Source organism: Adiantum capillus-veneris, chromosome 1, assembly GCF_014529385.1.
Source record: "Adiantum capillus-veneris isolate H3 chromosome 1, ASM1452938v2, whole genome shotgun sequence".
In the NCBI taxonomy this organism is placed as follows: domain Eukaryota; kingdom Viridiplantae; phylum Streptophyta; class Polypodiopsida; order Polypodiales; family Pteridaceae; genus Adiantum; species Adiantum capillus-veneris.
This window is the reverse complement of record NC_140931.1, coordinates 36228616-36242452: the sequence shown is the minus strand read 5'-3', so window position 1 is coordinate 36242452 and position 13837 is coordinate 36228616. Positions and strand designations below refer to the sequence as shown.

The 13837-nt window shown below is 42.4% G+C and overlaps 1 protein-coding gene across 1 annotated transcript; it reads right to left on the bottom strand.

Moving 5' to 3' along the window:
- Nucleotides 1–4859: 4859 nt before the first annotated feature.
- On the bottom strand, nucleotides 4860–10074 carry LOC147464549 (receptor protein kinase-like protein ZAR1). The gene is made up of 2 exons (XM_086515507.1): nucleotides 8034–10074; nucleotides 4860–5893 (listed from the first exon to the last, which is right to left on the bottom strand). Exons 1-2 carry the CDS (start codon nucleotides 9673–9675, stop codon nucleotides 5247–5249), a joined length of 2289 nt encoding a protein of 762 aa, XP_086371633.1. The 5' UTR covers nucleotides 9676–10074; the 3' UTR covers nucleotides 4860–5246.
- Between the last annotated feature and the right edge of the window lie 3763 nt (nucleotides 10075–13837).

The window sequence follows — 13837 nt, the reverse complement described above, 5'->3', positions numbered from 1 at the left end:
ACTTGGGAATGGGAGAAGAGCATACTCCCACCTACTCATTTTTGTTTTGATTTTTTCAAGCACCCAGGAATATTTGTGTGTGAGTTACATCCACCCCCAAGGGGGCTCCCAGATGTCTAAAGATATTCCCTTTTGTGACAATCTCCCCTGATCAGACAGTAGGGTCAAATGAGTCATTTTCCGACAGGGAAATCATCCTTGACTTCTGTATATTACACTGGGACCCCGAAGCTACTGAGAACGTTTTTACAATCTCCAGAGCTTTTCTAATGACCTCGGGGCATGCCTTCAAGAAGAGGAGAGAATCTTCTACAAATAGTTTTGCCAAGAGTTGTCTATTTCTTGGCCTTGTATCTCCCCTCATTCAGCACTAGCTTCGAGCGTCATGATTAGAGGATGTGATCCTATGGCGAAAAGTAGGGGGGTGAGAGGCCATCCCTGTTTAATTGACCTTTTGACCTCAAAAGAGCCCACAATTCTATCGTTGAATAGGAGCTCTGACTGGCTTCCAGCCCCCATTACGTGAACTAGTCGATAGAGGCGCGGCCCAAAGCCTAGAGCTTCCATTATGGCTTCTATATATGTCCATGTTATTCTGTCATAGGCCTTGTCCACGTCCAACTACAGCAAAACGCGCTCCTGCTTTGTGAAAGCTGTGTATTCTATGCCCACCATTGCTTCCAGGATGTTATCGTAAATGGATCTTCCTTTAATGAAACCATGTTGATGGGGTGAGATGATCTTGGTTAGTAAGGGGGCTAGTCTGAGGGCCACTGCTTTAGCTATAATTTTGTAGGCCACCGACATCATCATTATAGGGCGCCAATGTTTCAGTTTAGAACAACAGATCTATTTTGGGATGGGCTTGATAAGCCTTGTCTTCACACTTGTCTCCAACGACCCTTCGACCATGGCTTTATTGGCCAACCTTGTGATTGGGGCCTTGAGATCATCCCAAAATTCTCTATAGAATTCCATCGTCATCCCATCCCAACCATGGGACTTTTCCTTGTCAAGGGCTTGCAATGCCAGTGCACATTCGTCTTCAAAAAATGCCCGTTCCAAGTTATTAGCTTCTGAGTGGGGAATTTCCTTCTTGACACTCTGAAGCAAGGTCCCTCTGGCTTCTTCCACTTCTTGGGACTAGGTCTCCGGCCTTCCAATGATTTGGCTGAGATAGCTCAGCATCAGACCATCCATTGCATCCTGGTTATGAATTGTTGTCCCTTTCTCATCATCGAGCGAGCGGACGTGCGCCCCCCCCCCCCGGCTCTTCTTGATTTTTAAAGCCCTAAAAAACTGAGCTTGATTGGAGGCTTCCGGTTGCAAAAAAGTCTCCCTAGAGAGAAGTCTAGCCTTTTTTATTTCTAACTGCTCATTAGCAAGGTTCGATTTGGCTTCAAGCCATCGTTTGTGTTTGACCTCAGTAGCATGCCCATTGGCTTTTATAGCGGTAAGCAATTGTACCTCCACTGTAAGATGAAAAAAGTGATCCTCCCTAGCTTTCTTGATTCGGGGGCCTGAGGTTTGGATTGCTTTCTGGATGCTCCAAGCAAAGAGGTCCCACGCGTTGTGTTTGTTGAGGTCGACGTCTTTTTTTAGCTTACACATTGCTTTCTTGGTTAGATTCCTGAAAAGAGGGTCTTTGAATAGGTGTGCCCCTGCTACCAACAGTTTTTTTTAACCTTTTGGGGCTTGCTCCTCCTCTTTATTCTTCTTAAAATGTATGCGTAGAGGAATGTGATCCGAGAGGATTGTTGTTGGGACTACCTTCATTTCCATCAGCGTTGGTATCCAGTCAGCTTGGTGCGAGCAATAGCATCTGTCCAGTCTGGAGGCAGTGCGGGAGTACTGAAGGCTTGTGTAGGTGAACCCAAGCGTGCTGTTCCATGGGCCAACTTCCCATAAGTCGATCATTGCCCACTTTTCGCACAAACTTTGCCATTTAGACCTTTCTGAGCTAGCCAACACACTGGAGGATCCTGTTCTATCCGTGCTCTTTTCTACCATATTAAAGTCGCCAACCAACAACCACTTCCCTTCAATAGGGGTATCTCTGAGATGCATCCATAGTTTAGCTCTATCTTTTGCATTGCAAGGGCCGTACACATTCACAATGGTGAGGGGATGCCCTTCCCATCTGACCTTTAAAAAGCTCTATACTTACAATTTCCCATTCTATCTTGAGAGAGAGAAAGAAAGAAGTATCCTAATTTTGAGTCACCTCTCTTTCTTTCCTAAAAATACTATCTCTAAGCGTTTTCTTCACTCATAGGTTAGGTTCCCACATAAACCTACTATTCCACATAAAAAAAGATCATAAATAAATAGATTATGAACCCGATTTTCAATCCGATTACTCTGATAAACTCATGATGACTCACAAAATTGAGAATCTCAATTACTTTGCAAAATAACTGAAATGACTTATATGGATAAATGTTGGGTACATTACACTAGTGTCTAAGACCCTTACAATTGCACAGATCCTTGGTGATATATGTAAAAGCATACATTGCAAATGGTGTACGGTGGTTTTTTTCTGGTGTGAGTGCTCGAAAGTAACTGTGTGTGCAAGTTATGTGCAAGTTATCCAAGACATGGTCAGATATGAATAACCACAAAGTGAAGGCTCCTTTTACATAGAATGTGAAGAACCTCTAAAGGGGTCAAAAGGGAAGGGACACCTTTTTTTTGGGTGAAAATTGAGATTCTCGCCACCAATTTTGGACTTTGAAGCTTATTTCTAGGGGAACCAAAAATTTTGGATCTCTAATAGTTAAATTTGTATGGGCTACCAAAAATAGCAAAGACCAAGAATCTACCCACTTTGTCACCACAAATGGGTGTATGAGCTACTGAAATCTCAATTGCTACAGGCCTCTAGTGAACAAGCAGTGAATTTCATGTGCCTTTGTCAAGGTTGTTGTTGAGCTTGCTTGTGGGTTGTACAGAGCTGGCTGAAATTGCTTCGCTCTAAAACACTAGTTGATGGTTGCATGAGCCAACTCGTAAATCTGTCTCTTGCAATTCGATGTGCAATTGCACCATTGTGTGCTTCAAGTGGTGATCAACCAACTACCTTACTAATTTCTAAGACAAGCCAAAAAAAGGTTGGGTTGTATGCAACATTGCAGATGCTAATGTATCTTACAATTTTGCTCATCAATCCCCAAGCTGTGTGATATGCCCTCGAATCCCGAGTCTAGATAACGCTCGACGCTGCTACTTGATGCACTCGCAGCCTTGGTATTTGCTGGTGATATCGCTACCTGAGATGCCAATTTTGATGCAACAAACACCCCTAATTTGCACTGCTAGATTGGGCTTATTAGAGCATAATAAGTATAGGTCTCTAATACTAATTGGAATACTTTAGATGATGCTCAATAGGTGAGCTTATTAGGAAATGTGAATGAGTAGGGGAGAGATAAACACAATCCTAAATGCAAAACTGAATGCAACTAATATGCGTGCTCAATTAATGAGCTTATTATAATGGAGGGATACTAAGTAGTGTTGGGATGTGGGCTTTTGTTTCATCTCTTGTGTTCACAACCTCTTCCACCCAGAAAAGTGTTGTGTCAATAACCCATGTGAAGAACCTCTTACAACCCATGTGTAAATCAATAGCCACTTGTGTTTGTGCATAGGCAGCCACATTTATGCTTTATGTGTTATATCATTAGAGCCTATACGGCAACATGCATATATTTGGAGAGCCATTGGGCATAGGTTGAGATCTTTTCTCTCCCTATCATCTTGTATATACTAGGAGTTATCTAGTATCGCCACTTAAAGTTTAGGAAGGAGGGGCACATGGTTCTCATCCCCCAAATTGTGGGTGTGATCCTCTGATGGGGAGGGGGGTGGGGGGTTTGCAAGGAAGTTTATTTTGCCCAATATATACATTGCTCAATCATCCCACCGTAGATCATATTTCCTTTCATGCATGTGTAAGTTATAGTTGTGGAATGCATGGAGAGCAACAAATCAACATGTTACTCTTTACACACACATGTACGTGTGTGTGTGTGTGTATGTGTGTGTATATATATATATATATATATAGAGAGAGAGATAGGTCAACCTAACTCTCTTTATATATAGTGAGAAAGTGAGTCTTTGGTACTCTCTATACATAGCCAATCGACATGCAGATTCCCAGTTCTTGCTCGAGTACATTTTTTTTACATTCTTCATATTTTGAAGGTTTTCTTAGCCTCTACTTTAAAATCGACAATGCGAATTGAGCTTGGAAACCTTTTTCAAAAGGTCAAGATTGGCCAAAAACATTGATTCAAGGGGTGAACACATCACGAGCGTCTCAATTCCATCTTACAGAGTGCGTCGAATGATTAAGTACAATTGGGGACATGGTAGGGGTAGGCAAATGCGCACTTAACATGATTCCATTGGTATTACTCATGGAACATAAGATTGATAGTTGTAACAAGAAGTTGGCAATGAAAACTAAGGTTGGTAGCAATAAGAGCATTGGATGGTATGCCAATGGTGGAAAGGATGTTGTGAGGGTTGTTTGTAAGATGGTCGGGGGAAAGTCAATCAATGACACGACAAGGGATGGGGGAGACCTTTTGCCCAACAGAGCCCTAGTGTTAGGAAGCTAATGGTCAACCATAGATAGGAGTAGCAACTAAATGACAATACAATAGTGGTGGTGCAAGAACTTGTTATCCCAGTTACTTACTTAAGGGAGTGATGAGAAATTGAGGCAATGATTTTGCAAATTTGAGAGAGGATGGTAGCTCCAAATTTGATAGAGACGATTTCATTGATTGCACTTGCATTTGAATGGTGTCTCTCTTTTTTCGATCATCAATGACACCATGGTCGGAGGTGGCGGGAGTCTTGCTCGTTAGTTATTAAAATGTTCTAGCAAACATATCAATATTAGGAGTAGTGAAGTGGCCTTTGGTAAATCCAAGAGTAGCATACATTGGTATACGGTGTAGCATTTGAAAGGTGTTCTTTATAAGGTGACATTGGGGATTGATGACTAGCTTCTTCCTTCTTTTACTTACAAGCAACAATCATGAAAATTGCCCAATGAATTTTGATATAGCCTAAGGAGGAATGTTGGACTCCCTCAATCTGTTGTTGTTGATGATGGCTAATAGAAGAACATGATGGTATGGCTATCACCAACGGGTAGAGAAGGTTTGTATACATGTGTATTGGGTGTCCAACTTACAATTGAGATGACCTAAGGAGCTTTCATGGCATTAGGGTGATTTGGCAAGTTTGGTAATAGCCTCTGCAACAGCTTTCATTCTAGGACGGAGGTCAGGGGAGGGAGAGGTGCATGCAATAGCAAGGTCAAGAAGTGTGGACAACCCAGAAGGGTGAGCACTTGTAGTGGGAGCAATGTTGGGGTCGATAAAGGTTTCGTACGGTTGGGCCTCCTCAACAGCAGTGCGAATCCAAGCCACCAAATCAATGCCCAAGGAGGCCATTTGGGCGGACGGAGCGCGCCCGGACAAGACCTCTAGTATCACCACGCCAAATGCATAAACGTCCCATTTTTGAGAGGGCATGAGAGCTGTCTCGCCCACTAAGGACTCGGGCGCTCGGTAAAGCCGGCTACTGTTGCTGACACGTGGAGTGGAGGGCCAATTGGTGGACGCCAAGTGGGCAGGAGGAGGCTGCACTTTTTCTGACTCGGTGGCGATGGAGATGAGCTTGGCAAGGCCAAAGTCGGCCACGTGGGCGTGTCTGGTTGGGCCAAGTAGGATTTTGATGGTCTTGATGTCGCCATGGACATGCTTACGTGGGCTACAGTCGTGGATGTGGGCGAGCCCCTTGGCTGCTCCCTGCAAAATTGTGATCCGCTCTCTCCACGTAAGCGCCTTGGTTGGGGACTTGGAATTGCCTGCATATCCAACATTCGCAATTTAACACACAAAGTAGAGCACTGTTTTCAACCGATGAAAGAACGCACACACATACACCAAATATGAATAGATGTATGTGTAAACTTACACACATATGTCTATATATACATACACACATAAATGTGTAAACTTACACACATGTATCTAAACTAACATAATATGGCGAAGAGGGAGCCCTTTACACTTGTTGAAATCTGCAACATGAAAAAATTAATTAGATATACCAAGATTGATTTTTTTTTAAATTTTTTTCAATGGTCAATTTGAGAAAATAATTGTGGCAACATGCCAAGTTGGCAGCTTGGTTGGTCTTGAATTTTGTCAGCACATTGTTGAGGTTTTTAAGAGATTAGAGACAAACAAGCCCCAATAAGTAATAGTACACTTTCTAGCAAATCACACGAGGACACATAAGCAACATTCCAAAAATATTCCAAATTTGTGTCTTTTAAATTGGGGATTGGTTCATCTCCCTTTTGGAGACCGTCTACTTATTGGCGACTTTAACCTAAGTCTTTAATAAAAAGCTTAGCCCCTTTTAGATCGATACCTTCCTCTTTTCTCTTTTCTTTTGCTTGAACAAATTGAATTGCTTTACTTACAAGTTACTAGTTTCCCTTTTTCAGCACAAGTGAGTTTCCTGTAGCAGATAGTCTTGTACAACTGTGTAATAGAACTCAAATCAAGTAATCAACATGCCAACTTTTTAGAAGGGAGGTGGTAGGATCGAATCAAGGAGTCACAAATATTGGGCGTTCACTGTATGTAAAACTACTCTATCAATTGGGTTCAAGGGGGATTATGAAAATCCCTTATCTGTGAATTTTCCAATCTTATAGCAAGTCTTTTTCCTATTCATTATGTAACATGTTCTTGAAATTTCCTTAAATGATACCCCTTTTGAAATAAGAAATATGACTTTTTTGGAATTAAAAATATCTTGTCTGTTGAACCCCCGGAATAGGTACGGATATGTTTGGTGACTTCCTCAAGGCCACAAACTCTCATAGGGTGCACTACAAACAGTAGTGATCTGTAGACTCACTTCTCCCATCCATCTAATGATGGATGGTGGTGAGGGAAGAATTCCTCTTCATTCTTGCAAGAAAAGAGTAATAAAGGTCACATAAATTTGCTTTGTACCCAGACACTCACACACTAGTTCAACACTACTCTAATACTAAGGGCAAGAGCCTTTGAACTAATTACAAACACTCCCCAAAGGTCGTCGTGGGTTCAATTCGCAAGAAACCTCAGAGCAGGTGAGCGCCGTAGCCAACCGGTCACACAAGACGGAGTAGGCGGAAGGGTAAAAGTCTCAAAAGGGACTGCCCTTTCGCCGAAACGTCCAACCACTTCTTGGTCTAGGCGGTTGAACTAATTACAAACACTCCCCAAAGAGCCCTTGAACATGAGATTGAGCCTGGAGCATTGCCCTAACATCATGATACTAGTGGGTATCATGGGTTGTGTCCTATGAACCTTGAGAGAACCCTACCTTGGAGAACATTTGTTGAGTATCCAGATGTTAAGGGGACTCCCTTATATGGTATAGGATTAGCCTCCGTTTTGTTGCTTATTGACATGGTGTTTTTGATAAGCAAGACGATAACTCGGAACAAATTCTAGGGTACTACGCCTTTGACAAATGCTTGGCAAAAAGTGTAAAAACTGACCAATTCTATGAATGCATCAAGTTTTCATGCATGTCAGAGACTCTAGGTATGCAAATAAGCATGATCACAAGAAGTTTTGGGCAGATTCTCACAATAATTCTCACATTGTGACTTACCTCAACATCACGAGCTTTTGTGAGGGAGGCAACGCATACCTAGCTAGGTACGATTGGGGGCAAGGGACCGCCGGTCCGGTGGGGGGGCCGGCGGTCCCCTGCCCCCACTAGCTAGGTATGTGGTGCCTCCCGAGCAGAAGCTCATGATGTTATGCATTCTATGAAAAACACTGAAAAAGACTCCATTTTCCTACATGAGAAAATGTCTAAATCTTCTTGAGGATGGTTGTTCATGTGAGTGACTAGCTTATGTTTGGTCAATTTCTTCCACACAAGTGAGCCATTTGCAAGCTTGAATGCTGACAATGGGAGAGTCTGAAGCATACCATGTAATGCCGATGCCAAGGTTCCGTTCGAAATGTAGTCGTATATCAGGAGCTTCTCATCAGCAGCCCAGTAGTAAGCTAATAGTCGAACCACATTTGGATGCCTCACTTTGCTGATGGCCTGCACCTCACTCTCAAACTCCTTTTGCTTCTGGTTGCCTCCTTCTCCGAGCCGCCGGACCGCAACCGGCGTGCCGCTCCCAAGAACAACTTTGTACACAATCCCCTGCCCACTTTTGCCCAACACATAGGCAGAAGCTCTCAACAGCTCATCCAAATCTGATGAGAACCCTTTGTCCAAAGCCACCAGCTCCCCTTGCTCGTTGCTCTTCTCGGGGCTCCCGCTAGCTTCCGACGACACCTCACTACTCCCATGGAAGCATCTTCTTGATCCGCCATGCTTCCTTGATTTCATTGCTGCAAATGCTGTTGGAGATGCCACTTTCTCCTGACATATGCGAGTTTTTGAATACCAATACATGAGAAGCATGGCCGCCATCATTATGCCTATGGCATCTCCAACAGCAATCCCCACAATGGCTGCAACACTGAGGCCGGACTTTCTAGAAGCCGCTTTCGTATGTTGATGCGAGGACGACGACATGGACGATGGCGAGCCCTCAACAGGAAGACTTGGGAGAGGCGGCGAAACATGGCATACAGCACTCAAGGGGAATCCACAAAGCAACGGGTTGCCGAGAAAAGGGCCCGGCCCCTGCCCTCCTAATGATCCATCTTGTGGTATTTTGCCACTTAGATTGTTATGGCTCAGGTCAAGGCTTACAATGTATGGAAGGCCACCCAAAGTCGCTGGAATCGGACCTGACAGATGGTTATATGAGAGATTGAGAGTACCTTGAAGAGAAGAAAGCTTGCCTAGATCGCTAGGTATCGGCCCTGAGAGGCGGTTTGCGGAGAGGTCGAGCTGCTCCAGGCTATGGAAACTTGCTCCTAATCCTGATGGGATAGATCCTGTTATGAGATTATTTGCAAGGACAAGGGTTTGCAGGCTTGTACATTTGGTGATAGAGTGTGGCATAGTGCCTGAGAGGGCGTTGTTCGAGATGTCGAGTGTTTGCAATCCGGTAAGACGGCCAATTTCGGGCGGGAGCGGGCCGGTGAGCTGGTTCCTACCTAGTAGGATAGTTTGGAGGGATGTGGCATTGAAAAGCTGAGCTGGGAGTCTGCCAGTGAGGTTGTTCTCTTGTAAGCTGAGGCGCCGGAGTGCGTCGAGTGCACCAAGAGCAGGCACGATCGACCCGGACAGGTTCTTGCCAATCACAGACAGGCCGGTGACGCGGGGGAAGGTGCTCCCGGGGACGTTTGTGCAGACAACCCCGTTCCAGGAGCACGGAGTATCATCACTCACATTCCAATTGGAGAGGGCGCTGTGAGGATCGCTGACCATGAACTTCTTGAAGGTGATGAGAGCCACCCCATCCACACTCAAGCATGCTGCTAACTTGAATGAGAGGAAACATACCCATAGAAAAATTAGGCAGAGAGGATGCATTTGGGCAAGAATGGCAAAAAGCTCTTCTTGCCACTGGCAAGGTTGGAGCGTCTCTCTCTGTGTTAGGGGATGCAAGGCGGGAGACGTCCGCTGACAGTACGGTTTTGGGAAATGGCCTTGGTGGAACATGAACAGCTTTGATGTCTGAGCGTGGTTAAGCTTCCAAATTAGTGGGCATAATTAGACGTCCCTGCAGATGATGGGTCAGCTGTATGTGTGTAAAATGCCCCATAGCTTGGTGAGCTTGCACCTGCGCTTGCTAGAGTCTTTCAATCTACCAACCGCTTCACAGAAGAAGATGTTCGAGCGAATTGAGAGGGAGAGGGAGAGGGAGATGGAGAGAGCGTGTGTGTGTGTAGGCTAGTGGGAGGCAAATCAAACTCTTATGTTTAATCGGAGTCAATTCCCACTATAGTTAGTGAGAAGAGGAAAGCACTCCCCCTTTCCTTTGATAATACTTAGGCTGGCCCGTCCTCTTTCTCTCTCTCACACACACACTTGCACCTTATGTAACCACCCCCACAATACTATTGTCCACCTTGGAAGTGCTTCTACTAATAATAATAAGAGTGTAGAGAGGAGAAGGCATGATTATCGAGAGGAAACTTGTCCTTAAAGAGCTTTGTTTGTAAGGAAAGAAGGTTCTCATCATGGATATCCTCATTACCTCTCTCTGTCTCTCTCTCAAAAGTTCTTAACAAGTGTTCAAGACTAATTGGATAGATCTTTCAAGCCTCTTGGGATTGTTCCTACTATGTTAAAAGTTGTCTTCTTCTTCTCTCTCTCACTCACACACACAAGTTTCAAGCTTTAACTCCTGAGTCCTATGTGACCCATATCAGCATGACTATTTTGCGATGCTAGAATCAATCAATCTCTCTCTCTCTCTCTCTCTCTCTCTCTCTCTCTCTCTCTCTCTCATTACACAATAAGTTACAACTTGCTTTACAAGGATTGAGTAACTTGCTTTGAGAGCAACATGGCCATTGGCAATGCTAAAAAGTCATCAAAATCTTCACACGTGTGTGTGTGTGTGTGTGTGTGTGTGTAGATCTTTCAAGCCTCTTGGGATTGTTCCTACTATGTTAAAAGTTGTCTTCTTCTTCTCTCTCTCACTCACACACACAAGTTTCAAGCTTTAACTCCTGAGTCCTATGTGACCCAGATCAGCATGACTATTTTGCGATGCTAGAATCAATCTCTCTCTCTCTCTCTCTCATTACACAATAAGTTACAACTTGCTTTACAAGGATTGAGTAACTTGCTTTGAGAGCAACATGGCCATTGGCAATGCTAAAAAGTCATCAAAATCTTCACACGTGTGTGTGTGTGTGTGTGTGTGTGAGTGAGAGAGAGAGAGAGAGAGAGAATAACAAGAAGCAATGGAATAACCTACCTTTCATGCAATTGTGGTGGATTGGTTATCCCAATTCCTTCTTCACTAGCAAGCCTTTAGTTCAAGACTAATTGTATACATCTTCTAGGCCTCTTGGGATTGTTCCTATGATCAAAACATACATCTTCTTTCTGATATTTATTGTGCTAGTTAGAGTACAATGCACACACATACACAAAATTTTTACAAGGGATGCACCCCCAAAAATGTAGGTATACTGAATGAGTTCCAGATAAGGGGTATTTATTTAATTTTTAACATTTTATATTATTACATTCCGAAATGGGGTTTTTAATTCCACTTTGAAAACAAAATCGGATATTTCTTTAAAAATGATCATTTTGTTACCTCATAGCATGTCATACCCTTTGAAAGCACATTATCTGGATAATATCTTCTAGGTGAACCCCCACATAATAGTTTCACTCTCTATTGGTGCAAGTATGATTCAATTATGGGCCCCCTTTTTTGAAACATCAAAACTTTAAAGGTTTTGAAAGCAATAATATAAACTAGTATGTGACCCACGCACTTCTGCCGCCAAGAAAAGCATGGCAATCAGATAGATCTCCCTGTGTGTGTGTGTGTGTGTGTGTGTGTGTGTGTGTGTGTGTGTAGCTGTTTTATCATAATTAACAAGACATAATTGAACTTTTACATTCAAAAGACAGCTGGCTCTAGAAAAAGGGAAATGATAAGTACAAAAACAACTCAGTCTTAGAATTATATTTGTACAATGTTTGTATGAATGAAACCTCATTCTAGTATAAAGATATCAGAAGTACTTCCCTTGCAGTAGGTGTATGTGTAATCCTATATTGGACAAATGTTAAAAGCCAAAAAATACTTTCCAAGATAAGATAGAGTCCTTACCTGCATCCATCCAAACAAGACAACAGATATGTTAGCCTTGGATGTGTTTTACAGGTATCAATGGACTATACTAGTTATTATCCATGTCCATCTCACAACTTTTTTTAAACTTATAAGCTTAGTCCAAAGTATTTACGTGTTCTATTTAAAAAATGTTTTATTAACCCAAAGTTAATTTTTAGTATAATATTAGTTTGATTAGAAGCCCATAACCCCTTCTAATCCAAGTGTCTTATCCCCCCCCATCAAACAATTTTTTGAGTTTTTTTTGCCATATTAGATTAATGAGGCTCCATCATATGAAGCCATAAAAGAAGCCTGAAAAATTCCATTAATAGTTCAAACTAGTTTTTGTTTATTCTGAACAAATACAGTTTATGTTTATATGGAATCCAATCTCTTAGCAAACCAAGTGGCAGAGAATCCTTATGGTATCCAGCCAGTTCCGAATGTCAAAACCAAAAAAAGGACTAGCTGCCTATATGGGTTTTTTTTAAAAAAAAAGAAACTACACCCACCCATGTGAATGCAAATAATGTATTGCATTATCTCATCCAAGTTTCACCTAGTAATGAACAAGTAGAGCATCAGTATGCAACCGGGGGATACGCCCCACAAACCCCAACAATTATAAAAAACATTCAACATCAGTGCGCAGTCGGACAGAAACCCCAATATTCACTTAGCCAACCCAAACGGTGGGCCTTACCAGGCAGTATACGACAGTGATCAATATACCATGCTTAAGCGACATTACCAAGTCAATCCCAAAGCTTTTTTATGAATAGTAAGCACCATCAGTTTGTCAGGTCATTATCGATAGAGTATTGCCTTGCCAAGCCAAGCGGCAGCAACCCCAATTTTTTCAAAAAAAACAATGAACAGTTAACGGAGAGCTACCAAGAATCAGAGTTTTACTGAGTTTAAGCAACAACAACTATTATGCCATACCTAAAATTTTAAAGATCACCTTTAATCAAAACCACAGAACTGTATTACGCAGCAAAAGCCGAAACCCAGTAGTGGGGTCAAAGCTTTGCCAACAAAAACCATTCAACCATAAGTCATGTACTTATCGACCAATCATCATTTAACTATTTCTGCCTACATTGAGTCAAACCACACAATGTGCCATACCATCAAACTAATAGAGAAACACTATAATAGTTATATTGCCCAAAAAAATAAGTTTGCAACGAAACTCATGGTAACAAGCAAAGTATCCAACCTGTGTTGTATGTGTTGCAAGCTCCATATTTTGGTGCAGTAGAGAATAGATACACGGTCCTTTACAAATTACGCAAGCAAAAACTCACCCAAAGCTAAGTGAGGGGTAGAGTGTGCCCTCAGGTTTTGTATAATACCACCTACAATTTTTTGAGATTTATCTTTAATTTTTCTAAATTTTTGTTTCTAGCAGCACTTACTCAACATAGTGAGTTGGAATGAATTGGAAACATAAAAAATACAATACCTCCTTGCTCCACTAGCCTAGCGATTGAGTCGCATTTGGCCCACTGCCAGGGCAACAAATGTTTAGTGTTCTTTTTCCACAAGTATCGTTTTACTAATTTCAAGAATCCTTTCTAGTTGCACTTGGCTATCTTTAGGATTGGCCCAATGAAGGCAATATACGGGAGCATGAACGAATCGATCACTTTAACCTTGCTCAAAAAGGGCAGTAACACATACTCCCACCTTTGTATCTTGCCTCTTACTCTGTCTAAGACCCACCAAATCTTTGTTGTGTGTTATGTCAGCCCTCATTGGAGCTTCTAAGAGTCGAAAAATCTATCCTTTTGTCATAATTTTTGTTGTCCACATAGAAGGGTCAAATAAGTCATTATCTAAAAGTGAGATCATTCTTCTCAATGTTCCACTTCAATCTTGAGGCAGTGGAAAAAGTTTGCACAATTTCCAAGGCCTTACTTATCACCTAAGGGCATGCTTTCAAAAATAACAGGGAATCATCTGCAAAGAGCTTCACCAAGATTTGGTCATTATTGGGTTATGACAGCCCTT